The 26,767-nt window shown below is 48.8% G+C and overlaps 1 protein-coding gene across 1 annotated transcript in view; it reads right to left on the bottom strand.

Moving 5' to 3' along the window:
- Window positions 1-8,211: 8,211 nt before the first annotated feature.
- MAPK4 (mitogen-activated protein kinase 4) overlaps window positions 8,212-26,767 on the bottom strand; it is a 39,910-nt gene continuing 21,354 nt past the window's right edge. The window contains exons 2-5 of the mRNA XM_067315484.1: window positions 24,900-25,044; window positions 16,325-16,486; window positions 13,459-13,660; window positions 8,212-11,812 (exon numbers count right to left, since the gene is read on the bottom strand). Of these exons, the coding sequence (XP_067171585.1) occupies window positions 11,125-11,812; window positions 13,459-13,660; window positions 16,325-16,486; window positions 24,900-25,044 (1,197 nt within the window). The 3' untranslated portion in view covers window positions 8,212-11,124. The remainder of the gene's footprint in view (window positions 11,813-13,458; window positions 13,661-16,324; window positions 16,487-24,899; window positions 25,045-26,767) is intronic.

Here is a 26,767-nt window from a genome sequence, read left to right as displayed (position 1 = left end):
GCGCAAGCCTGCAGCATCAACTTGTGACTTTGAGACTGTTAAGTTTTCAAGTATAAATACAGCAAGTTCGGAGGAGAAGGTCTGCCCTCTTCTGATCACTCAGGGTATATCAAGTTAGGATTGCCATTCCTTTATTTGATCAAAGCTGGGATGAAAAAAACCACTAAAATCTTGATATTAAGCTCACAATAAACTTAGAAATCTTAAAACCACACTGACTTCAGTTAAACTGGAAAGAGGTGTCGCTCAGGCACCTCAGAGGAGAGCCTGACCCCGTCTGCAAGTGCTTGGTGAAATAGCATCCGTGTTTAAGGTCTAGAAATGAGCATACAGCACTTTATATATATAAATACATCACTTTATATGTAATATATATGTGTGCAAGTGAACTGCAGAATGAGAATAGACCTTACAGGGACTGATCAGAGCCAGTGTCGGGATTTGAAAGGAAGGGGTTAAAAGGTGAGTCCCTTCAGCCCGCTGCATATACCCTTGAGGACTTTTGCTGCTGCCTTAAACTGGTGGGTCCCACCCTCTTGGCCTTGGATCCCAGGCAATTAAACTGGTGTCTCACCGTGAAACCATCCCCAATGGCAAGAGTGGGCTTTTGTCTCAGAGTGGCAGCGACAGCGAAAAACAATGGTGAGACCTGCCAACAGCAAACAAAAAACAGGAGTGGGGAAATGAAGCAAAAAGCGGAAAGGCCCCACACTGAAGAGTCGTGGCTTTTCTTTTTGGAACAACCATTTGCCTGCTGAATGTTGCTGAAGGTAAAGCAGTCGGTGGGACTCTGCTAAAATTAACATGTGTGTGTGACACAGGCTGCTCAGGTTTCTGCTAGGGCACTAATTGCACTTGCACTAATGATCAACCTTTCAGGCTATCTGTGGGGCTGACAGGGAGCCCTGTTTCCCCCAAAGAATGAATGAATGAATGAAAGGTTTTTTTTCTTTAGTCTGCCTTTCCCACAATAAAGATTTTAATTTAGGTCTTTCTTCTTTACCCAGCTCTCAGTTTTCAGAGAACTCGTAGGAACTGAATAGATTTGAGCTCTTTAGTCCTCTGTCAAATTTGGCTGAAGTTGGCAAATTGGTTCAAAAGCTAGAAGGAAGGAGGGGAATTGACAGAGGATTGAAGAGATTAACAGCTTAACACGACATAGTCATAAAGCAGTATTATAGCTACTGACACCCACAATATTTCATCTATCCCGTGTTTGGACTCTTTTTTGTTTTTAAGGTCGTTCGTCATATACTCTTATTGGTCATATATTGCTAGCTGAATCATAAAATCTCATTCCTCCTGCAGGAGAAGGTTGATTTTGAAAGGTGCTCAAAGAGAAACATTTACATGACCCAACTTTTACATCTCAAATGAAAGAAAAAAACACATAAATTCTTTACATCAGTGGGTGACTAATTCATATTACTTTTCAGAATGTGCAGACATCTGGATTTGGAATAGCTTAAGATATCTTAACTCTGAGATACCTGGACAGAGAGTTATGAGGCAACTGCAAAATCTCTGCTGTAAGAGCTTTGGCATTTATACAGAAGCTCTTCTGTAGTTTAAATTATGGAGACTCTAACGTCATCAAGATTTCAATATCAGTGTGAATGGAAGTCCCAGGTTCTCAACAGCTTTCGCAAACAAGCTTTTTCTGTTGTTTTCTGAGGGTGAGGGGGGAATCTGACTCTTAAAAATCCAGATGTATTCAACTAGCAGGGGTTTCCAGCTCAAGTTTATTTTCCTGTCTTGGATCAGGTGGACTGAGGTTGAATGAAACCATTGCTGGAAGGCACTCGAGGACAGAAGATGGCATGACATTTTGAGCTGCAGAAGCCACAGATCTTACCTCTACTCTGAGCCTGGTTGCCAGAGGTCTAACTTGGACTTGGACTTCCTGAAGTCTCCAGAGATTAGAAACCCAAAGGGGCAGAAACATTGAATTAGCATCCAGTAGAGGAACTGGGACCTGAACAGAAGAGATTAGTGAATGAGCAACTTCAAAAGGGTCACTTTAAGTCAAAAGTTGAGCCCCACTGTGGGGCATTTCTGCTACAAACTGCCAGGTTATAAAGTTAGGAGAAAGACGACCTGCATATATTTGTAAAAAAAAAAACCCAACTCCCTGTATCCTGGGTGAACAACCAGTCTGTCCTAACATTTTAGTTGTTTGTTGTGATTCTGGGCAAAAGACAGGAGGAGACTCCAAGGAAATCTCCTTCTTGTCAAGGACTCTGTGTGTGTCCTGCATGCTGCTGTACTTCTTCTGGAAAGCAGAGGAGAGTGCAGGACACGTAGCAAAGAGGAAGATGGTTAGTGGAGAGGGTGGCAAAGAGCCCCTCAGAAATAACTGTGACCTTTCGGAGTCTGGGTATCCAGCACTGATTTGGACCAGCAAACCGGTGGAAGGGATGCAGCTACTTTTTCCCCTCACCAGAAAGAGGAGGACCCAAAGAGTTATTTAATTATAGTGTGTTGGAGGGCATATTATTACAATTAATCTATATTATGATAACATATTATTATTATTTGTATATCTTCTCTCCCTCCCTTGTAGTACAAAGAGAGGCCTTGTTATGGTCAAGATATGTGCTGGCCCAGTGCATTTGTGCAGTGAACTTTGCTTGCAGAGTCCCTACAGCTTTTAGAGATGTTAATGCTGCCTTCTCTGAGCTGGAGATGAACATATTTTTCCCTTGTGCAGCTGGAGACCCTCTGCAGTGGTTGTTGGAGCTGTTTTTTTGGTAGAGCGCAAAGCTGGACACACTGCTCCAGATGCAGTCTCACAAGCACTGAAGAGAGAGCAAGGATCACCCATCTTTAGTCTGCTTATCCAGTCCGTATCTCACCTGTTTCGCTATAAGGACACTGCGGGAGACAATGTCAAAGGCCTTGCCAAATTCAAGGTATACAACATCCACTGCTCTCCCCTCACCCACCGAACCAGTCATGGAAAACTCTCAGGTTGGAGAGGCACGATTTGCCCACAGTGAATCTGCACTGCTTGTTTCCAGTCACCTTTATGCCCTTCACGTGCTTGGAAGCAGCTTCCAGGAGGATTTGCGCCTAGTCGTCGTTGGGTTGAGCTGGGGCTGCTGCCTGGCAGAGCCGAGCAGTCCTCTTCTGTCCCGAGCAGGTTCCTGGGGCTCCCCGACTGCTCCAGCGCCCTTAACGCACACCCGGAGCTGCTCCGCTGCCGCTCGGTTCGGGGGGCAGCTGAAGACAAACTCCCCGACAAGGAAAGCGCAGCAGAAGCCGTTGGAGGCTGCCAGGAGTGAAAGCCTGCAGAGGCTCACGCTCACCGCAGCGGCCCGCCGAGTCCCCAGAGGAAGCGGGTGCGTACAGGTCTCCAGTCGGGGAGTATCTTCTGCACGATTGAGCCCAGCAGAGTCAGTGCATCACGTTCCCCTCTCGGTCGCTCCCCGCAGCTCCTACGAACTGTAAACTGGAGGATACAAGCAGGGATAGCAGCTGGCTATGTTGCTGCTCGGTTATTTTCTGCCTTTCCAGCACTGCATACGAAGGCCTGAAGAGCAAGACTTAGCACTGGGGGAGGTCACGAGTTAATGAGGAAATCAATGGCAGCAGCAGGTTGCCATTCGGAGAGACTAACTTCTTCTGTTGAACTCACCCCGCTGGACCACATGCTTCTCCCTCTAGAGAAGAAGCACTTTCCACCATCAAATTTTAAATATTGCTACAAAGCACGAGCTTTTCTGAGTTTTAAAAGGCAATGAATTTAGTAGGTATAGCCGAAGAGCTCAATCTTACATGGGACGAGCTTTCTCCCTGCCTGCTTTGTCAGAGCCTGCGATGAAGATGTTGTCAAAGCTGAAGTTGGGAATTTACGTTTTGTTGAACGCACTGATACACCCACAGGATGGAACCGAGATAATTTCCCTTTCCTTTCCAGCCTGTTACTTAAATACCGATCCAGGCTAACGATGTGCCTAGCTATACACACTCAGCAAAGCACGGGAGTAATCCCCCCCCTTGACTTAAATGACTCTGCTGACCTGCGTGATGATAAGGTGTCTAAATGCTTTGCTGGAGAAAACCTGCAGGATGCAATTCAGCAAGGAAACGCACCTGCTGGCTTCATTCACAGGTGAGGGGAACGGTCACCACCTCGCAGGCCAGACCTACAGCCTCCGCTCACTGTTCACATTTATTTTTTCCTCCCTGCAGAGGGAAAAGCTTGATGTCGTATCAAGAGCTATGGGTACCTCCTCACCTTGCAGATCTTCTGCACGCGAGTAATGCAAATGGAGGCCTGCTGGTAGAGGGAGAACGTAAGTTCGATGTTGGGCCCTCTCCCTGGGTAGTGCTGTCGGTTTAAAGCCCCTGTGGGTTTGATTTGTGGGTTTAATCCAGGCAGTGCATTAGAAAGGACAAAAATCCACTTCTGTCAGCTGCCCTGCAGAGGGCAGTCCTTCCTCACCTAACACAAGTTACGTTTCCAAGCGCTGCAAAAATCAGAAGTCAACGATTCATCAGACACGATGTTAACCAAGAAACACGGTTCTTCCCGCCTGGCCGGCGGGCGGCGAAGCACTGCCGCTGCCCTCCAGAGCCCCAGCCCTGGCTTGGGCCATGGTCCCCAAGGAGGATTTGGCTGCGATGTTGTGGTCCTGCGCCCCTTCCCTTCCCCTGCGTCTGGACGCCCCTCAGGTCCAGCCAGTCTCCCAGCAAGGTCCAACACCTTAACTGCCCCTGCTGCCTAGAAACACCACCGTCACGAAAAAAATGAAGGTTAGTTGTGACCAATTCATAATATGGGCGATCCTGACCTTCTTGCCAGTATTTCAGCTGATGTAGCAGGATGGGTTATGCATTACCCAGCTGCTGTTTGCTAGAAGAAGAAGAAGAAGAAGAAGAAGCAAAAAACCACAGTGTTGTCACCTGCGAAAGGTACCCTCATCTGTCAGTGCTTAGGTTAGACCCGTGTAGAAGAAAGCTATTGTAGCAAGATGGATTTTAGAGAGCTAGAGAAAATTCCTCACTGTGGCTGTCTTCGGTTGGATGCCTTATCTCAGGCCAGACTGCTTTTGGGCCAGTAATTTTGTTTCGGTGGGAATGAAGAGATGCTGAATGTGCTACTGGAATGCAAATAGAAGGACAAGAATGGACTCAGGGGAACCTTTTATTTCTGTGTCTCTAGTAGTGACTCTAGATCTGAGTGTTGAAAACTGATGGGCCTGTAAAATGCAAACCCAATTCCAAGTTTTAGAAACAGCCACTCTCCATGTAACCTAGAGCAAGTCCCACCCCTAAACAGCTCACGTTTGACCTGAATTTTGCTATCTTGACACTCCTTTCCCTCTATATTTCCAGTGGAAATACTTGACCGCCAGATTTTTACGTGCCAGTTAACAGCATCCGCCGTAGACGAAGCAGTCCTGGCAGCACACCCCAGCCACATGTGCCCATTTCCCTGCTGCCAGCGAGGTCCAGACCGGTGCTCCTCATCTGCTCCAGGCTCCTGTCGCATCCCCGTTTCCCTGGACCAGGCCTCCAAAACCGTGCAGGAGTCCGGGCGTCCACCCTGGCCCCGTGCAGCGCCGCACAAGAAGCTGGGTTGCTCCTCACCACCCAGCTGGGAAATAAGGGTTGTCTAAAGGAAAACAAGAGAAGCTAATCCGGCCGCATCCTGTTGTAGGGAGACTAACGCGACCATCCCCATCGCAGCGCGGGTGCCAGCTGCCCAGTGCTTCGAGTTAAAGGCGGACGCACACAGATGTGAGGCCTGGTTTTGCTACAGCGACAGCCTTTTCAGCCTACCATGAAGAACCATCATATAACTTCTTCTCTGGAGAGAGAGGCTTTTCTTCTGCCTCCCTTTCACAGCTGACAGTTGCATGGCATTAAACAAGTAAAATCGGTAGCTCCTCCAGATCGGTTTTAACTGTTTCCAGGAGGGTCGTCTTGGGTTTCCAGACCTCCCCAGAGACTTTATCTAGCCGGCACTGGCGGCAGAGGAGCCTGCATGCCACCCAGGCCCCGCTTAGCCCTCCCCGGGCCCAGGGGTACCAGTCTGCTCGGCCCTCAGCTGAGCCTGAAGGGACCGAGGCAGTGGAAGTAAAGAGGAGCGTTTTATTTTTGATGTAGAAAAGGCGAGACAGCCCTGCGGGCAGCTCCGGCTCCCGGATGCGGCTCAGAGCCCCACCACATCCGCCGCTTCAGAGGCGAACCGGAGCTGGAAGAAGCGGGAAGTGCTGGGGACACAGGTGCAGAAGCCGCGCTAGAGCCACGCTTTGGGCCGAAACCGTCTTTTTGCCTTGTTGCAAGTCGTCGCTCGGCGGGGGAATCCCGTCCGCTCTGCGTGCTCAAGCCCCTCTCTTCCCCCACCCCATCCCATCCCATCGCCGGTCCGCAGCCTGTTCTCACTGTGCTTCTTCTCGCAGCCTTTACGTGAGAGCCGCAGTGTTTTACTGCGACAGAATAGCAGAAGAGAAGACAACACGGATGGCGCTCACTGGCCTGTCATGTCACCCTGCTGCTTTCGCCGCTGGAGGAGCAGTCGTTACGGATCGCAGTCTCCTTTGCTAGTCGGACCTGGCCGAGCTTGAGCTGCTCCATTTATCTTCAGCTCCCTGCTGATGGCGGAGACGTCGTGCCGGTGGGGCTGATGGAAATGCCCTGCAGTGTGGAAGCAATTCCAGCAGTGGCCCAGGGCTGCTCAGCTCAGCGCGCGTCAGCATGGCCGGGGAAGGCAGCATGCACGCGCGTTTTCGGCTCAGAAAACAATCATCTGGCAAGCTTGGCCCAAAAAAGTGATCCAAAACCAGTCGCCACAATTCCCTCTCCTGGCAAAGAGCTCGCAGGGGCCACATGGTTTGTACAGTGCTGCAGAGGAGCCAGAGGCAGGCACTCCTGGAGACCGGAGTAGCTCCGTTTAATTACCCAATTTTTGTCCCAGATATTTATACCACAACCAGCACAACCTACGTATTCATTCACACAAGCACAAAATATTTCATTATTCTCTTTTGTTGCTGCTTATGGAAAACTTTCGCCCCCTATCAGAAAGGCGAGCTCGTGGCAAGAGGAAAATCCTAAAGAGAGGTTTTACATTTTACTCCAAAAATATCCCAGCAATCATCCACGTTTCTTCTTCACATGCTGGGAGGGTGCAGCACAGCCAGCGCCCAGGCTCGGTCATCAAGGGGGGCTCAGGGTCCCCGGACTGCGCCCAACGCCCTGCCCGTACACACGACTAGCAAAGTCTAACTCTTAATCCTAAAGGAGGAGACAGAGGAGGGCTTAGGCTTAACTTAACTGCTTATTTTCAGCGCGCAGTTAACCACAGCAACCCCTTTCAAATCCTTTTGCTACAGTCAATTCTGCCACAACGCAAGACCCCATGGGATAAGCCTTTGTGGGAAAAGGCTCGCTTTTTTAAGACAGACTTTTCCTTTTTTTGACAAATAAAATCCTGCTCTTTGAATTTAGCCACGGGATTGTTATAAACTAACTCCAACGGCTGCCAGATGGCGGTTCAAAACAACGTGCTGCTCAGGGGCTCGGAAACTTAAGATACGCTTTGAGATGACTACGTTCTCCGGGATATCGTACGACTTCAAATTCAAACTCTGCCTTTGAAAATGTCAGACACCATATGGTCCTCTTCAATTCCTCTTACAATCACTGGAAAAAAACTCATTTCAGACCTGAAATGACAGCACGCAACATTTTACAGAGTTCTTACCGCAAGCACGTGAAAACGTTAGTTGGTGGCATGAAACTGGGCAAATGCACGTTTGACTTGGGTTTAAAATGGACAGAAATGACCATTAGCAGGTCAGTCTCCAACAGCTCCACTTCTAACATTCACTGACCCTATTCTGTGGTTTTACTCTGGGGTTCATAGGAAATGCTTGCATAGGACATACTTCCCAGGATGCCTGTAAAATCGTATTTAAAAATAAGATGAAGTGGATTTTTTTTTCCATGACTTTAATGGCAAAGCTCTGAAGATCTGTTTAGCGCAGCTCCATGGTGTCGTACCAGCTGCTGAGTCACAACACTATTAAAAATAAACTGCAGTAAAAATAGTCAGATATTTGTGATGGGGTAAGGAATGGGACCAGTAACCAAAGCCCGGCACCGTCCCCAAGCCCCTGGCCAGGCCGCGGCCGTGAGGGACACGCTCAATACCTGGACGGTTCTTTATAAAAATAAATAATGCTACGAAGCAGAGGAGACTCAGGCCTTAAATTTTATTGTTGCAGATGAGAAAAAAAAAATCTGGCTTGTGACCGGCTGAACGCGCCCAGGTAACAACGTAAAACCCTCTCCGTCGGTCCCCCCTTCCCAGGCAGCCCCGCCGCCGTTTCGGAGCGATGTCGCGCGAGCAGCTCGTGGGTGGAAACGGCGAACTGGACCCGGAGCAGCCGCCTCAGCTCTCCCTTCGCTTGTCGCGAAGTTCACAACGCGTTTTTTATGGTGGGGCCTGCAAACTCCCACTCCCCATCGAAACACAACTTTCAAAAGCAAAACTGATGCTTCCATGGCCGTAATAAATAGAGTCCCGTACGTTCCCAGCGAAGACGTTCGAACGAACGTAACGACCCCCATGAAATGGCTTCTCGTTTCAGAGGATGTGAAGATTTGTGTCCACTGAGGAAAATACTGACGTGGTTTGATCCATAGTGATTTCACAGGTCAGTACGTCTCGATGTTTAACGCAACAGCAGCAAATATTGGCCGAGTCTATCAGCAGAGCGTTTGAAAAGTCAGCGCTTACGTTGCCGATTGCATCCTTCGGCCTCATCCGACTCCGTCGTTTCCCCACCGTCCTCCTCCCGCTCGACCCCTCCAGCTGCGGTGTCTGTGCACTCCACGAGGCGCTGGGCGTTTTCGGCTCCTTGCCCTCTTCTGCGGCTGCCGAGGGTGCCGGGCGGCTCCTGTGAGCGTTCCCAGTGCCGGGCAGCTCCTGGGAGCATTCCCAGCGCCGGCGGCACCACAGGTGTGCGGGGAGCTGCGGGCAGGCGTCGCGTGGGGCCCGGCCGCATCCCGCTGGCACGAAGGCGCCGCTCGGCCGCGGGTGCACCCACTTCTGCGGAGCCTGGATTTCCCCCGCCACGAGTAAAAGTGCTGAGCTTTAGTTGAGGTATATAAATAATCCGTAACGCGTCGTAAATGAACCCTCTGTCTCCCCCTTGTTTCCTCTTTCCAGGCAGGAGTCTAAACCTCTGCGGGGGACACGCGACCCCGGGCAACCAGTGCCCCTTCACTCCGTGCTCCAGATGCCTTTTCCTCCCCTGCCCTGTCCTGATCCACGCAGCCTTCAACCCTGGACCCAACCCCGCCGAGAACCGTCACCAGGGTTCACGCCATAAATGCCGCTGTTAGTTAGGCATCCAAGTCTCCCGTGAGTTTTCTTCACATCTCAGAATATTTAGCAGATTGCTTGTTAATTCCTATAGGAACAGCAGTTAAATAGGGACCTTTGAGTTACTAAGCACAGTAGTTTCTCTTTTACAAATGAAAGTCATGCCACCGTGCTGGAGAGCACAACGACACACTGGCAAGGAGAGTGAAGATTTGCTTTTGTAACACTATTTACATGTTTTCGGTTTAAAAAATTGACTAGTTTGATTAAATATAAGTATAGAGCATTTCTTCCATATACAAACTCTTGTTAGCTGATTAGTTATTAAGGTGCTCAGAAGTGTGGATGAAAACAGAAGTTACAGTAGCTCAATCGTGTTTATATCTATTTACAAAGTTGCGCTGGTTTGCCTGCTGCCACCATTATGTTCCAAAGGAAGCCGAAAGCAAAGTGCCTGGGAGAAATGCGAATATTTGTTTTTTTAATGTGTGATCATGGCCAATTAGGAAACGCACACGTGTAAAAATCTAACGCCACAGGACCCCAGGAGACCTTCCTCCCTTGTGTGTAGGACCATCTGCACAAAAGACCACCCAACCAATTTAAGGGACTATTTGAATACAGCTGACGTTTCCAGTACGGTTTTGTTTAGGTATTGGCCAAAAAGCACAGATTTCCGGTATGGAAAGGTGTAACAATATTTAGTACACGCAGTGCTCTGTCTGATCAAAGTAATGCACAAACCGTAGCAATTTTTTTCTCACAACTTCTCCATGAGAAGGTAAATAGTAGTACTTTCTTTCTTTTTTTTTTTAGCAATAGGGGGAAATGTCATGGAGAAGGGAGGTGACCTTGCTCAGGCTCCATAGCTAGTGGGTGACAGAGGCAGCATCGTGCCATGAAACCCCCCGTTCCTCGCTCCCTGCCCTGGTCCAGCCCATACGCCGGAATTTGCTGGTCTGCTGGGCAGTTGCCTGAGACAGGATTCACAGTATGAGGTTGTTAAATACATGGTATTGGGCCTCCTAAGTACTAAGAGACTTCAGAACTACCCCTGTGCAGCAGAAGGGAAAACTTATGTGCGAGGAACCAAATAAGGAGAATGTGCTTCACAAAATTTTATCTTCCAATCAGAAAAAAATCCAAAGTGGCCCATATACGGTAGGTCAAATTCCTTCCCCATTAACATTCTCCAAAAACTATTTTCTGTCTCACGGCCAAATTCTGCCTCTAGTTACATTCTCGCAAGCTCTCTCCGGGCTGAAGGCAGAACGTGGCTACGCCTTTGCGTTGCTTCTCTCCGTGCAGACCGTACTCGGGCGGGTGCCTCAAAGGAGTCCTACGGCTGGCGTGTCTGGAACCTGTCAAACCCGGAGGGTGTCAGACCATAATGAATATGCTGATTAGTGTCCTCATCGTTTTAAGATACTATACAAAAAGAAAGAAAAAGAAGTAGACTTGACTTCCGTTTGTAAACTTATCATGTACTGTCATCTTTCTGTCGTACATTTAAGTTCCAAACCGGTCCCAGAGATTGCAAGGCAAGATTGTTAAGGCAGTATAAGAAACCCAGTATTTCATTCACACCTCTTGATTTCCTTAAATGTATTTCTAAGGCATCAAAAGGGGTATGCGGTTTGTGCTTGCCTTTTCAGAAAAAGGCATTCAGTATAGTGTAAAAAACTGATGCTCAGTGACAGCCTGAAGCCACTCAGCACAGGGCAATGGCCACACTATCAAAGAGGAACAGGGGGAGAAAGTGGTGTTTCCCACGTGCAGGTGCTTCACCATCGTTCTTTCTGGTACACTTCTGTTTGTACGATCTCATTGGGGTGCTCAGCTATGCAGGCCCCGTTGATGTCATTGAGCTTGTTGTCTGGAAGATCCTCGGGTTTTGTGCAAAGTTTCAGTGCCCTGGAGATGAAGACATCCAAGTCAAACTCGGGGTCTGTTTCACTGCCTACCTCCTTGGATTCTTTGTGGAGATGGTGAGGAGAAGATGGCAGGCTCCGTTCTTGAATCTCCGGAAGTGGACTGGAACACTCAAGACCCACCTGCGTGCTCTTCACCCACTGAGCAATCTCCAGAAAGAGATTGGATGGTTCTTCTTCCAGAGATAGCTCAGCTGTGGGTGCTATGGTTGCTCTTTTCCAGTGGGATAAATCTAAAATCAGCTTGGGCTCTGAGTAATGATGGGGCTTATTGTCTCTCCACAGCAATTTGTCCAAGTAGGAAGGTGACCCCACTTTGTAATCACATGATTTCCCACAATCAGCATCAAATACTCGGTCCATTGATGAGTGTGATAGCTCTAAGAACCTCTCTGAGCTGCTCTGTGAATATTTTCGTGGATCAACTTGTGCTTCTTCAGCAAGGGATTCAGACCCTGCCCGTGGGTCTCGCTGGACCTCATCCATTTCGTGGTATTTATCATGTCTCCATTCCAAATCAGAGGAGAGGCTTACTTGGTACCTGGGAAAGACATGCTTCTATTAGACACACAGCTGATGGCTTCATTATAAATATCAGCATTCAAACAGATATTCACACTACTACTGCAACTTCTACCTTTCTCTCGCTGATAAGCCATTTACCTACAGATCTCCAAGTTCTTTAAAACTAATACTCAATCAAACCACAGCAAAACCTTGTGCAATATTACAGAACTTTTTCTTGTGTGTTAAAAAAGGCAGGGGTCTGCGTAACTTAGCAAGAGAACTTGCCCAAGCTGCCTGGAGACACCAGTAATGGGAATAAAAGTCAGTGGACCAAACTGTCTGCCCCCTCATTTAACTGGTTCTCACGTTCCCTCCACCTAGGGTTAAAACATGATTAGATAATCTTGATAATCAAATTGTAAGTTGATTATTAAGAGTTGTCCTCAGCCCAGAAACAGCCACTGACAGTATGAGCGCTCCTCATCCGCTGTAACAAAAGTAAGAAAAGATTAGCTTAAATCACCACCGAGATTGGACATCACCAGTTTACTCTGATGTCACGGACTGAGAGCATCCCTGAAGTATCACCTAGCTAAGCAATAACTTCTTGAACCACTCGTAACTACCTCGGTTGCAATTACCTGCAATACTCATATTCTCAGACACAGTTTTCAAAGTGACCAGGAATTTTCTGGTTCCTAGTTGAGCTGCCTTTAAAAGATGTATTATCCCAGGTTTTGGGGCTCTATTTTTTGGTAATGAAATGCTCTTGAGGTGTCCCATAACACACAGGCAAAACCATTTCCCATTTTGAAAACACTTGGCTTGTGTTGCCAAATTTACAGCCCTATACCAAATCTCTCCAGCAGGGCGGGAGGACTAACGGTCCAGGCCGCTGCTTATTGTGTCACGCCAGGAAATACAGAAGCAAAGAGGTGACAGCGTGGCAAGGTGAGCCCAAGCAATAGATTTAATGAGGTCTGGAGATTTAACCGCTATACTGAGAGGAACAATGCTACAGGCTTCCTCAAATATTCATACCGCTGGGATAGAAGGAGCTCTATAGAAAAATGAACACAGTAAATTCTTAGCTACTTATTCTGTCCTAGCCTGCTCTGGTCGCTGGGAAGGGCCTAGTAATTAGGATAATAATCTAGGACATAAGAGACTTCAGTTCAAGTCTTTGATCTACTCTAAACTTCCTGCATGACTTTCAGCAAACCATTTAAAATTCAATACAGTTATGGATTTTTTTTTCAAGAACCCTGGAACTGCAGCCTCTGGGGCTTATGCACCTTGAAAAGTGATAAATACAGATCTCCAGATCAGGCCTGATCCCTGAATAGTACAAGAATTACGACATTACAGATGCAGCTCAACTGAAGACAATACAGTCTGTTAATAAAACCAACAGCAGAGAACTACCAAGTAACTTGAACATGCAGCCCCAAAATGTAGTCCCTGTGGAAATCAATGACAAAACGTCCACTGACTTCAGCAAGGTGCCAGCTTGAGTTAGAATTGCAACACGGCATAGACAAGGAAAATCAGGTGTCCTTTGGGGGTTTAGAGCATGTATTACTGAACCAAATTAACCACAGGTCAGAGACTTGCCAGTCAAGTTTTGCCTAAAAACTTCAAGTAAATATGTAGTCTCTAGACCAGCCCTGGATACTGTACCTCTCCCAGTTAGACATCTGGCTCTGGTTGGCTTCCATCAGTAAAATATCATCAATCTCATCCTCAATCCGGAATGGATGCTGAGACACTGGTTCATCCTCAGGGCAAGAATACGGACTCATATAAGGATGCTGCAGACCCATCTCAGCCGTTAATCGATCCATCGGGTTAAATGTCAGTATTTTCTCCAGGAAATCAATAGCTGTGAATCACAGAGAAACAAGCTCACTGATTCCTCAAAAGCAATACCAGCTTTCGTTCCAGGAACAGCCTCATGAATCCCCCATAACACATCTGCTTGAAGAAAGAAAGGAATTAAAGGTCAAGTCCTATGTGCATCTAACAGGCACATTTGTCCTTGCTGCGTATGCATCAATCTTACCCCTGATGGGAGCAGGGCACTTGCACTGGAACGATCCTGCAGCCCACAGCTTTAAGTTCATTTAGTAAAACAGAAGAAATGACAGTGAGAGCACTGCACCTCCACAGGACGGAGGGTACACATGATACCCAGCGCTGTGATCCAGGGCCTGAATCACATCCCACCTTTTCAAATAGAGAAAAGGCTTCTTTATATATACTTTAGGGTGCCTTGACTTATGCCTTTGCAGCGTTTCGGGACGTGGTGCCTCCAAGTACAGATGAAATTAATGTGGATATTTGCAGAATTTGGGCGTTGTCAGGATTTGATTCCAGGCTTTCAGATTCATTCTACAAGCATGTTTCATTTCAGACAACTAATTTCACATTTGTACGTGCAACTGAAGTGGAATTAGATTTAAAGAGCAATTTTTAAAAGTCCTTGGCATGACCAACACTATGAAATTATTTTGTCCATTAATATTTAAAGAATTCTGACTGCCTAAAATTATTTTACAAAGATAGTGCAGAGTGAACTCTTTCTATGATGAGGAGGAAGGAAATTAAGTGCAATTAAAGTGACTAGAATTAAATGTAAGCATACAGGGTTTGTTGTGATTTTTTTGAAGATTCCTTTTGCTCAGGTTATGTGAAAAGATCAAATCCTGTCATCAAAGACATAATGCTTTTTCAGATGATTCTTGGTCTATGGAGGAGCCCCTTAGACTTCAGATAATACAACTAGGAATGTGCCTTTCTTCAGTTAGATCTTTTTCATTGTACCTTCAGAAATATCCCCAATAAAAATAAAATTGTATGGATTGGACTGTTTCTTTGTGCTAAGGAAGTTTTAGGGGCAAAAATCACTCAGCAGAAAAGACAGGCAATCTCTGTTGCCTCAATGCTTAAATATTAACCAAAATCCAATTGTCTCCCACTGGATTATTTCATTGCTTGGATTAATTAAGAAGGAATCAATAGCTTCATAAGGTCACTGACTTCAGGCAAGAAGCATGGCGGAACAATATATTACGAGTTCAGGTCACATAGGCAGGAAAATTTCAATGAATTATGTAAGCATTGCAGGTGACCTTTCTTCCCACAGTAATGACAGGGAATAAATCCATTTAGTACTTACTGGAGGCTGACGTAGTCTCTAGATAACCAAGGCTGATGAGTATCTCAATTGCCAAGCACCTCTAACGGACTCTTTTACAATTAAGAGTTACGCCAATGAACATAAGTAGGGCTCAGTCTTGACGTGTTATGCACATTAAAGCAAATTCACCCTTGCAGATCATGTACGTTGAATGTCAGACTCGCTGGCGGCGGTGTGCGTAGAGCAGGGAGGGCACAACACGCACCCCCTGGCAGCCATCCGCAGGCTGCCCAGACACATTTCCGAGCAGGGAGAGGGCAAAGCCCAAATGCAAGGACTGTGTGAGTCAGTATTTGGAGGCGCAGGCCGCACCATGAGAACATGTCTGATCCAGCGAGCCTCCAGGAGGACTGGGGTGGTAACCAAACAAGCAGAAGTCCGGGTATGCCATCCTGGAAAGACCTGGAAAGAGGCCCTGGAAAGAGCTCTGAAGAGTTGGTGTGGTGCATTGGTACATACTGCTCCACTTTGACTTCTGGTATGATGCCACCCTGTGATGTGTGACTACCTACAAAGCTGCCAACGCTAAAGTTCAGGTCCAAAAGTCTTGCAGCCCCCTTGCAACGACACAGTTCATTTTGCCAAAGGAGGGAACTGACTGAAGTGGTGATCAATCATTCCAGGCCACAACAGCCTGAAGACAAGCGATTCCCCAGCTCCAGTCACACCAGAGTGCTTTGACAAAGGTTTTGCCTCTAGCAACCATCTCGTGGAGTTCAGACATTTGTGGAGCAAAAGCATTTATTTTCTTGTAGTATTCAATTTTATTCATCAAAGAAGCACAACAAGAAAATGAACAAGGCTTTGAAAGTAACTTCTGGGCTGAAACCGCACAGCTCTAGGAGAGGCATGTGAATACAGCAAAGCAAAGCTGGCTTGGGGGGGACGTGACATGCTTTGGAAAGTGTTCAAGGCTTTGAGCTATGATGGAACTTGTGTGTTCAATGCTGGGCAATGCTCCTTCTCCTTCCCAAAGCCCCAGCCAGTCCAGTGGGGGATTTGGCTACAAAGGGATGGGGGTTGTGGAAGCTGCGACCAGACAGCTCCTTCCTCCCACAAACCTCCTTCACCTAAGCGCATCTTTTAAGTATCACCATAACATGTTCCCTCAGGGCCTGCTAAGATCCTTACCTACGAGGCAGCCAAGGCCAGTACAGGAACGCAGGGACATACTGGGCAAGCTGCGCCGCACAGCCCGAGATTTCTGAACTCATATTCACCAGCGTTAGTGCACTTTTCCTTAGAGAACAATTTCTGTAACCCACTGAGGAAACAGGTCTGCAAATAAGGCGGCCAGAAGAAGCCCAACCAGAAGGACATTGTCAAAACCACCAAACACTACGGTACCTTCGCTGTTCACTTCGGGGAGCAGCTTGCGCAGGGGCTTCCTCACTTCCCAGGTACTGCTGATGAAACTGGGCATCACTCTGAGCAGCTCCTCTTTGTCCTCCTCGTGGATAACAGGGATCGTCTCCAGAATAAGTTGCATCTGTTCCAGCTCGTGCCCCCCTAAACAAGCAGAAAACAGTGAGTTGGGCCCAGAACGTAAATCAATGGGGCCAGTGTTATCAGCCGCACACCTCCACGACCACCCCTCTGCAATGCATCCTCTGTCACCGCAGTGCCACACCTCAGGAGCAGCAAACGCCAGACAAGCTGATGTTGGTGGCATTAGGCACTGCTCCTTTTTCCAAGGACAATTCAGTTGCCACCTTTTTACGAACCAGATGCAATGAAGTCTCCAGATCACTTCAGCTCCTGCCCTTCTGTTCCCGTCCTGCCTTTTGCTCAACAGCTCTACTTTAAGGCTGAGCTCTTCAGCACGAGGCTGTCCTTTGCCCAGGTAGGCAAAGCAGGTACCAAGCACTTGAATGCCACGCTGCTGTTGCTCTCTCTCTTGCTACCTCTCCTCAGCTCAGCAGCAGTTCCTCTGTGCCCACAACCATGCTCAAGCCTGGGAAAGGTCCCAGCTCCCTGTCCACCCATCCGAGCCTGCCACAGGGGAACGCGGGAGGAGGAGGGGAGAGGAACAGGGAAGACAATCCACAGCACCAAAAATCCCATTTCATCTTGGCCAGGTATTCCCCAAAGTGGTAGGATAGCACGGTCCCTCTTGCCTTCCCTTGAACTGGCCCATTTGGGCACATTTCAATATGCCATCCCTGCAGCTCCGTGGAGCATCGCTTGGATCGCCAGCTCCTGGGTTCAGAAACTGCGGGGAGCTTCTTCCCCTGCCGAACCCCCCACCAGACCTGTCCAAAAGTCATGGAAAGAGCCAGCTGCAGAATCACCCCGTGCTGTCCAGCGGGGCTCTCGGCCAACATCTCTGGCCCTGCTTGACCTTTTCCAAGGCCAGCAGGACTCCGTGTTTTACTGGATGAAGCTAAAAGTGCTATCTTTTGTTTCTTCTACACAGCAGCAGGCAAAATGACCATCCAGGGTGTCAGTGTCCTCAGGTGGGATGCCTCAATCTGTACATGGGCGCTTATATAAGTGGAGCTGTTCCCAAAGCCTGGCATACCTCCAGCTGCTCATCGTGTCACTGGGATTCCCAGCTGCTCCAAAATAGTGAAGATCAAGCCACCCATTAGGTCAGATACACATAATGTACTATCCCCCCAGGAAAACCAGGTCCCCTCTTTTTAAGGGTACATAATTGACCTAGATGATTAGCCCTCCTGGTATAATCCACATGAGTTTCATTTTTTTTCTGACAAAAAGTTGATTTATGCAGTCTAAGGTCGGAGCGGGGTCTGGCACGGCTGCACAGCCCAAGCCACACACGTCACAGGCGAAATCGGTGCTTGGGGATCCCGGCTTTATCTCCCCTCCCGATTTACACTGCAAGTGCAATTCAGTCGCAGCAATACCCGTAGGCTCCCAGTCTGTCAGAACCGCGGCACTGAATTGCTGTAATAAAACTCTGTAAGCTCACAGAGGCTTGGGCAGATGCTACATGACTTTAAAACAGCCTTCAGAGCGTCAGTGTAATGCTTTGCCTAACCTGGCCAACTACTGAAAACGGCTGTGAAGCAGAAACCTTACCCGGCCGAAATCACGGAGCCCAGGTGCTCATATCTATTAGCAGGATGGTGAAAGGCAACACGCTCAAGCCCGCTGCAAAAAGGGGATGCGGCTAATTGCCAAGTACCTGCCACAGCCTCCGAAGCCTGGAAGGGCCTGCGTTGCTGCGGGATGCCAGGAGAGGAATACGGGCTTTCCTCTGCCTCCCAGCCAGCTGCTCTCTTCAAGCGAGCCCAGGCCTGGGCTCGTTCGTAATCTCAGATGAACCAGCCCAGCTCTAGATATTATTATTCAACTCTGGTTCCACTATTTCTCCACACTAGGAGCTTAACAATTGCAATTTTCTAGCCATATCCAGCCTAGCTGTTGGGAGCAACTTCAAGGCAGCGACGTTGAGAATCCCAGCGACTGGTATTGGGAAACATTTTTTTAAATCCTTCTCCTTGAAGACATATTTATCCACATATTCCTAAACTTCCACCCAGAACTGGCTAGCAGTCGGTGATAAGCGAGAAACAGTAGCACCAGCAGAGTGGAGCACAGCCAACTGCCTAATTAATGAAGGTTAATCCTATTCTTTAGCGCAGTATTGAATTTGACCAAGAGCTCTGCTGACGATTTCCAGCTTCTTATGTGTACAAAGAAGCTGCCTGGCATAAACACGGAGTTGTACTATTGATCTTCTGTCCGCCAGAAACGCCGATTATAAATATTCTGTCCCTAGAGCCAGGACTATCCATTAAGATAGTGAGCTGTCCAGAGCGGACAAACCAACGGGGATTTTCACGCTACCACATTCCTTGCTGTCTGACTGACAGTTTTCCGGCAGCTTTGCTCACAAGCGGCGCGCGGGTGACCTGTGCAAGAGGATGGAGCCTCTGCCCATGGAGCGTGCGTGGCCCAGCACCTCTGTCCAGCTGGCAAGGAGGGCAGAGTGTCCTCATCAGGAGAAATCGCATTAAAGAAACAGAAGTTTGCAAAATGGTGAAACTAAAGATGACCAACAGGAAACAAATGCTTTCCTTACGCAGGCTAATTCCCAAACTGGGATCAAAATGATAGGGCATTGAAAGTCAAGAAGGCTTGGTGGCTCTTCTCCTTCCAGTGCAGGTCCAGCCACTGAGCCCTGAATGCCACAAGCACAGTGCAAAGGCACAACGTTTCTCCACAGGGAGAAGCTGCTAACTGACCCTGGAGCAGTCTATGGCTCATAGGAACCCAATTCTCCACCCATTATCCTCTATTTGTGCAATTCCTGGGGAGCTTCTGAACGCATTAATTCACAAAAAGAAAAATATGAACCAAAGACAGAATAAATGCAAAGTGTCATTATCAGACTAGGGGATTAGAAGCTCTGCTTCATGCATGCGTTGTTGAAAAGGAAATTCTTCCCCTAAGCTTACAGGCAAGTCTAGGATGAACATCCAAGCCCTGATAGACTTCCCTGGCAAGTAAGACACATGTCTGACTGATCCCGTGGAAAAAGTCACCATACGGCCTTCCATAGCCTTGCAGCGCTCTGGCTATTCCCACAAAGATCTTCAAGACTCTTCTCTTTCTCCTATTTTCTATTTCTTCCATTGACACTGCTTTTGGATATGTGTCCGCAAGCAGAGGGGTGGAAAATCACTGGAGGGAGCTGTAAACCACTTAGTGCTAGTACAGGAGGCAACTGAAAACAGAGAGAGCTGAACAGACCGACTGACTTGCTTTCTCAGCCCCGGAGCATCGCAGGCCCATCCACCCCGCGCTGCAGCAACTGCCGAGATGACTGACAGAAGAGCTCAGATTTTATAAAACCACCAAATTCTCAGGCCTCTGTTTTGCAGGCAGAAGCCTCCATAATTTGCAGCTCTGCAAACTGTGTGGCTCTCCGGCCAGAGGGAGGACAGCTTCTCTGCTCCTCAGCAGGATTTTTCTCCTCCAGTAACCCTGCTCCCCCTGAACCCAAAGGCAAAATTCCTATCGGCTCTCGTATGCTCCAGTCCTTGCCACAGACCTGAATTTAGATGCAATAAAGCAGCAGTTCAGATTCGACTCCAGGCTTCCCCTGCCTGGGAGGGTCAGGATTTGTTGCCATCTACAAAGCAAGTATAACCCAGTTGGGGTTGTTACAGATACTCTGCCTGCTTTTCTACACTGCTCATGGTGGGGAGCGGATATCTTTTATTTCGTTTTCCAAAGGTCTATGAACCAGATTTTAGCCACCGGAGATGTGTTATGCTCTTGCTAGCTTTGGATTATCTGGGTTTTTTCCCTGAAGAAACAACCTGCCCTTGCTTATGTCGGGGTGATGAGTAAATAAATTAAAGAACTATTCCTCACTGATTTCTATTCCCTTCCTGAAGTCTTTGCAAAGCCTAGGTATGGCTACAGGGCAAAGGGGGACACCAGGGCCAGGAGAGGACAGCAGTTCAGCGACAGGTTTTCTACCAGAATTACCACTAACATTAAAGGTAACATTTAGAAACCTCAGTTGGCATTTCCTGACCTCTTACTCTTTGAGGCACCAACAGCCCGTCTGCCCATCAAGGAGCAGGGCTAAGGGGGAAGTTGAGGGTCCCCGCTCCCCACCTGGAGCTGGAGGTTCGGGGCACACGCTGCTGCAGAGGGGACGGGCAGGGGGACATCCAGCTGGGCAGAGGGACATCTAGGCAGGCAAGGGGACATCCAGCCAGGCAGGACCTGCTGTCCCATGTGGGACTGGCACATCCAGAATGAGCAATTCTTTTCTTCCCCTTCAACCTGCCTCTCCATGTACCGTCTCGGCATGTACAGGAGATACAGTGAGACAGAGACATAGGAATGGGGTAGCGATACATTTCTGTTTCCTTTTTTTTCCCCCAGTCGTCATGCCATCTAGTTTTCACCATTTTTGCTAAAAACCTTATAGCCAGGAAGGACAGATCCAAGGGCCCACACTCAGCCCAGAGCCTTCCCTGGGGCCGGATTCAGCGACATTGCATCTTACCTCACGCTCGCACTAGCTGTTTGGCTGTGAGCTCTGCTCTGAAGAGAGCAAAACCCTGGAAGGGGCTTGCCTGGCTCTGCTGATGCTACGAATTACCAAATCCTGTCTTTGGAGCAGTGCTAGTATCATCCCAAGCCTCTGACGTGTCCATTCTCTCCTCAGGCACTGGCTTTCTCGCTGTCTTTCGTACACACACACACGGGAACACTCACACACGTCCTACCTGGCGCTGACTGGACTTGTACAAAAACCGAATGACAGAAGGGAGCAACAGTTATTTCCCACCGCTGTTGCCGCAGGTGATCATCTGGGACATTTTGCCTTTTTTAACGACTTTGAGTGACTGATTTTTAACTCTCCGTCTCCAAATTTGGACACCAGGACTATGTCTGCTCCAGCAAGTAAGACAGCCCACGGCCTTGGCACTGCGAGAGAAGTGCAGCTGGTCCAGGCCCAGGCAGCGCAAGAGGCAATTGGACAACATGGATATATCGCCCCCGTGCTGGGGCTCATGAGCAGCTCTTTTTTATTTACTGCTATAGAAGCAGGTCAGAAAAACTGGGCACAAGACCAAGAGCTTCCAATAAAACCTCTACAGCCTATTCTTAAAGATACCCAAAAGGAGTATGTGGTTTCGAAGTTCCAGTTTTGATCTCTACCCATTAACTAAGTATCCTGCCATCACCTGGGGGCTTATTAAGCAACTGCAAACTAATGAAAAGCAGAGAAACAACGATGTGTGCAGCACCTGTCTAGCTGAACTTAATTTGTGACTTGCCAAAACCTCTCTCGTGAGCTTTACTCTGCTGTGGACTCTCATACAGCAACCTGCTAAGCAGGTTTCAGTATTCCTGCTTTGTGGCACGGAGTCTCTGAATGTTTCGAAACTTGCCCGGGCAGCAGGGATAGGACTGATCTAATTTAACTGTAGCAATGTGCAATACCGGCGTCCACTTCTGAGATAGTCGTCTGGGCGCTCTTTATGAGCAGTGATGAAAAACAAATATTTTTAACACACAATCAATCGCATCTGACGGAAGACACCTAAAAGAGGCCAGAAGAACTGCACCCTGGAATTGCCCTCGTCTCTGCCTTGACCGTAAGGGGAGCTTGAAGGACTGGGTCAGTTATCTACAAGGTAGATGTCTGATACCAGGCACCATAACTTCTACTCCAGGTGTCCATAAACAAGGTGAGACTGAGACAGGTTAAGTAGAGTTTGGCAAAAGCATGATAATGATGAGCGCTTGGGTGCTATGATGGGGACGGTTAGAGAAGGACCTAGATAAATAAGTCTCATTTTCTGTTTGACATGAGAAACTGTATCTGAAAACAGAGATTAACTTAGTGTCCAGACAGATTTCCCTGCGGTTTCAGCTACACACAGTAACAGCACCCAGCTTAACACCAAGCATCATGTTACCCTGGTCTAGGGCAGGAGCTGCAAGTTTGAGGCCAGATCGGATCTCAAAGGACACGGGCTGCACCTCCGTTAGCCAGCGGTGAGGACCAGCAGGAGCAGATGTGCAGAGCAACACGGTCGTGGGGCAGCGCTGACATCTCGGGGCGCACCGTCCCCGACAGACCCCCGCAGCTCCCTGCAGGATGAGGCCCCGGCGCAGCCTCTGCTCCGTGTGTCGCCTGGCGAAGAGACGGGGACCGATCGAGTCTCCCGAGGGATTTGCTAAGCCTGTTTTAAGGCAGGAGAGGCCCTGCAGAGTCGCAGAGGCACCGTGCGCAAGCGCAGCGGTGGACGGAGGCTCCCTGGGGACCGAACCCGCCCTGTGCCTCAGCCCCGCATCTCCCACCAGTGGCCATGAGCTTCAGCCGCCCTCCCCGAGCCGCTCGGGCCAGGCACAGGCTGCTTTCGTTGCAGCCCGGCGCGGCTCCCTGTTGCTTTAGCTTTACCTCCTTGTTTTCTCTCTCCAAGCGGCAGGGAGCTGCTGAACAAGAGTGAGATTTGCCTTCCCTGGGGCTTTAGCTGAGCAGCCAAATAAATAAATAAAGCGGAGAGAAGTAATGCTGCCAGAACGGCAATTACTCCGAGCCGCTACACCTTGACATGATGGGAAAACGGAGCCCACGCAGTGGCTGGAATATCCCAAGGAGGCGGCAGAGGCAGCCCGGGGCTGGTGCATAATTCGCAGCGCGGGGACTGACGTCCCCGAACTAGGAAATTTCTGGGAGGGGAGGCTGAAGCCAAGGGGGAGAAAGGAGAGGGAGGCAAACCGCAGAGCAATTCCAATGCTCTCCTCTAAATGATACTGACTCTTGAATTTTCAGCCTTCACAAAAGGAAGACGGAAGCTGAAAGCTGAGCGCGAAGACACTGACAGAGCAGCCGCAATGAAGCCTCAGCTGCAGAGCGCTGCAGCGCGCTGAAATATTTCTGAAGAAAGTGTTCTCCTCTATTATTAATGGAACTAATTATTTATTTACCAAACTCTGCGAACAGCTGCTTATGAAATGTGTTAGATCTTGTCATTCCAAATACTAATAGGCAACGGTAACGATAACAAAGCAGCAGCATCGCTGCGTCCTTTGGGGAGGCAGGTAGCTCTTTGATAGCCAGATAGCGTCTGCTTCATCCTTGAATAAGTGACTCCATGTCCCAGCTTGATACAAAGCTAAGAACTGCACCTTTGCTCCTGACATTAGCATTTTTGGAAATGTACTGAATAAAGATTTGCTTTTCAAGAGCATCAGAATTGAGCTCTAAATGCTGTGCTGATAAATTACACCCTCCTTCCTGATGCTTTTTGTCTTCTCTTTGCAGCGCACCTTTACATTGCCAGCGCCTGCTTATAGGGGAAGCCTGTAGCTTGCCAAATTCGCACATGGCAAGGGTCAGAGCTGGGAAGGACAACAGAAATCCCGGCTGCGAGACCAGCACACCCACGCACCGTTCAAGAACACGGGTGCAGCATCAGGACGCTCCCAGACACCCGGCCCCTGCGGAGCAGCAGTCACCTCCGCAGTGATGCCATTCTTTCCCTTAATTCCTGCTATGCATAAAATATCTGGCCTCAGGATCTGGAGATAATACCATAAAAGTTAATTGAGTTACATTAATGTGATTGAAGAAACAGACCCTTTTTGCTAGATGCTAATAAGGACAAGTCCAGATAGCTGTGAAGGCACAATGTTTTAGGGCACACGCTGATCTCTGCAGCCTGGGAATGGCTCACAGCAAACACGATTAAGCATGTATATAGGTCTCGGTGGAACATATTTGATTTTACAAGAGGGTTTGACACCAATTCATTTTTTACTATGGATTTCACAGCTATCACTGAGAAAACTGCAGGGCGATGTAGTACTGTAGTCGAGCTCTTCACACCAGCCAGCTCACAGCGAGCTCCTTACCGCTCCTGACGCGAAACTCCTCTGGCTGCAATTCTGTAGTGGCATTAAAATGTTCTCCCTCAAAGAAAAGACATATATTCAAAATACCAATCACAGTTTAAATCCACTGCATAGAGTACAAACCTCTTAGCACAGGACCACATTATCCTGTGTCCTTATATTCCATCCTGTCATACTCTTTTAGGCATCTTTTCTCCTAACAAGAAGCTTCAATTTTTTGTTGAAACCCCAGTAAGAGAAAAAGATTTTGTTGTTTCACCAGAACTGCTCTTTTATCCGTTTCGGCTCGTGTTTTCGGCTGAACGCACTTCACGGGTCTTGCAAAGCGTCTCTGCCGTGGGGCACTCGGCGGGGAGGGCAGAGACCTGGGGGCACTGCGTAGTGGAGACACATCTAACACCTAATAACCAGGCATAGGAGAGCTGCAGGGCTGCTATAGGTGGTGCGTGGCGGGCCGAGAGAGGGGACTTCACTCTGCCGTGCTCTCGGTCTTACCCTTGACAGGCCTGCGGATTGGGAAGCAAAGAAGGAAGGAGGGAGAAAAAAATCGTTCGAGACGTACCAGCGAAGAGCATCCTCCCCGTGAGCATCTCGGCCAGGATGCAGCCGGCCGCCCACATGTCGATGGCTTTGGTGTAGTTGTTTGGCGAGAGGAGGAGGCGAGGGGAGCGATACCATTTTGTCACTAGGCCTTCGGAGAGGTAACCCTGAAAGAGTAGAAACAGAGACATCAATAACTCTGCAAGACGGTTCTTCCATCCCTGCCCTGGGCTGCTGACTCTCTTGCGGCGGGGACGAGTTTGGCACCCATAAGCCTCAGCTTGGAGAGCTCTTGTTTGAACCCAGAAAAGAGGCCAGAAGCAGACTCCTTTGCTTATTTGTTTATATATTTCCTTGGTTGCCAAATGTCACGTAAGACAGGTCAAAGCAGGATTGCTCTTCCCTCCCTCGGCCAGCCAGCAAAGGGCCTTCGCTGAAACGCTGCGCAGAGCCTGGCAGTGCGGGCCGGCGGCCGGGGCCACCACACCTCCTTCCTCTGAACTAAATTTTTAAGCAGCATAACCCCGAAGAGAAGCCATTCGTGATTCAGCCCTGAGCAACGTACAGGGCCTGGCTGGAAACATTAATATCCAGCAGCAATCCTGTAATAACAAGCACAGCTACCCCGCTTCAGCGTCGTGACGGGAGCAATAAAGCTAAAAAGTCCGTGACCGTAATGTTTAATCTCACAAAAGGGAACTACGTATAAAGGAGAAACATCGTTAGAAACCAATGAGAAGGGGCAGCCAACAGGGTAGCGTGCCTGCGGTGCTCATTCAGAGGCACTGTATGAAAAGCCCAGGGCAAATCCGTGCGATCTATCAAAAAAAGACTCAAGAAGACCCAGAAAGCTGCACAGCGAAAGAGCAGGATAAAGGAAGCTCTTAGAAACAAGGCGGGCGCTGGGCGATGCTGCCCTGCTCTTCCTCGCGCGGGCGCGAAGACGCAGCCCGGCTCTGCCACCAGCGCCAGACGCAGAGGCACCTGCTCCGCGTAACGCGGCGTTGCTCATTAGCGGGTCGTTTTGTGTACGTACACGCATCATCACCTCAAAAGCGTAAGCGAAACTGCAGTCCCGCTTAATGCCGAAGCCGTTAGGCAGCCGGCGCTTCCCAGTTGACTGCGGTAGGAGAAATCCTGAACGCTCTCGCGAGGCACTGGGCTCCCAGGCTCGCTGCCCAGGGCGGCCCGGCTGCTGAGAGCAGCACCTCCTCCGGCCCGCGGCGCTCCCGTTCCCGGGCTCCCCGAGGCGATTTCATAGAAACTTTGGTGGCCTGTTATAAGGGGGCTCCCGGCTTTTACTCAGGCAGTTAAACAAGTTTTCAAAACACCAGGTGCTCAGCAACTCCCACCGAAATCAAGGAGACACGTTTAATCACATTGATAACACCGAAAGAAAGCTCAGTCCCTTATATTAAATCTAGCTGGCTGCTCGGAAGATTGTCGCTCTTGTAATCTAACAGTATCTTCCTTAATTTATTCCAGCCGTGTGCGCACTCCCTCTACAATAAATTGCAAACTTTGTCTTGCAGACCCCGCACTGCAGAGAACGTCGTCGCTCCGAGCCGCTCCACGACCTGACCCGGCTTCCGGGACAGGCGCTGGAAAGGTAACCGTGCTTGGCTCTCCGGGGCCATGCGAGCGGAGCAGTGCCCACAGCAGCTCGCAGCCTCACGGCTGTCGGCACTGGCAGGCAGCATGGCCACCGGCACATCCCGTCTCATCAAAGCCCCAGCATTTCGTGAGAAGGTGCTGATAGCAGCAAAGCCCGTAGCGAGAGCCAGGTCAGATGTTCCTATTTTGTTTTCATAAAGTCAAAAGTTCTTGTTTCAAATTTATTATTTAGAAAATTTCATTTTTACTTGCTTCATTTTTACTTATTTCATTGCT

Source organism: Apteryx mantelli, chromosome Z (genome assembly GCF_036417845.1).
Source record: "Apteryx mantelli isolate bAptMan1 chromosome Z, bAptMan1.hap1, whole genome shotgun sequence".
In the NCBI taxonomy this organism is placed as follows: Eukaryota; Metazoa; Chordata; class Aves; order Apterygiformes; family Apterygidae; genus Apteryx; species Apteryx mantelli.
Note: the sequence above shows the minus strand (reverse complement) of the source record. Positions and strands in the feature narration are given on the sequence as shown.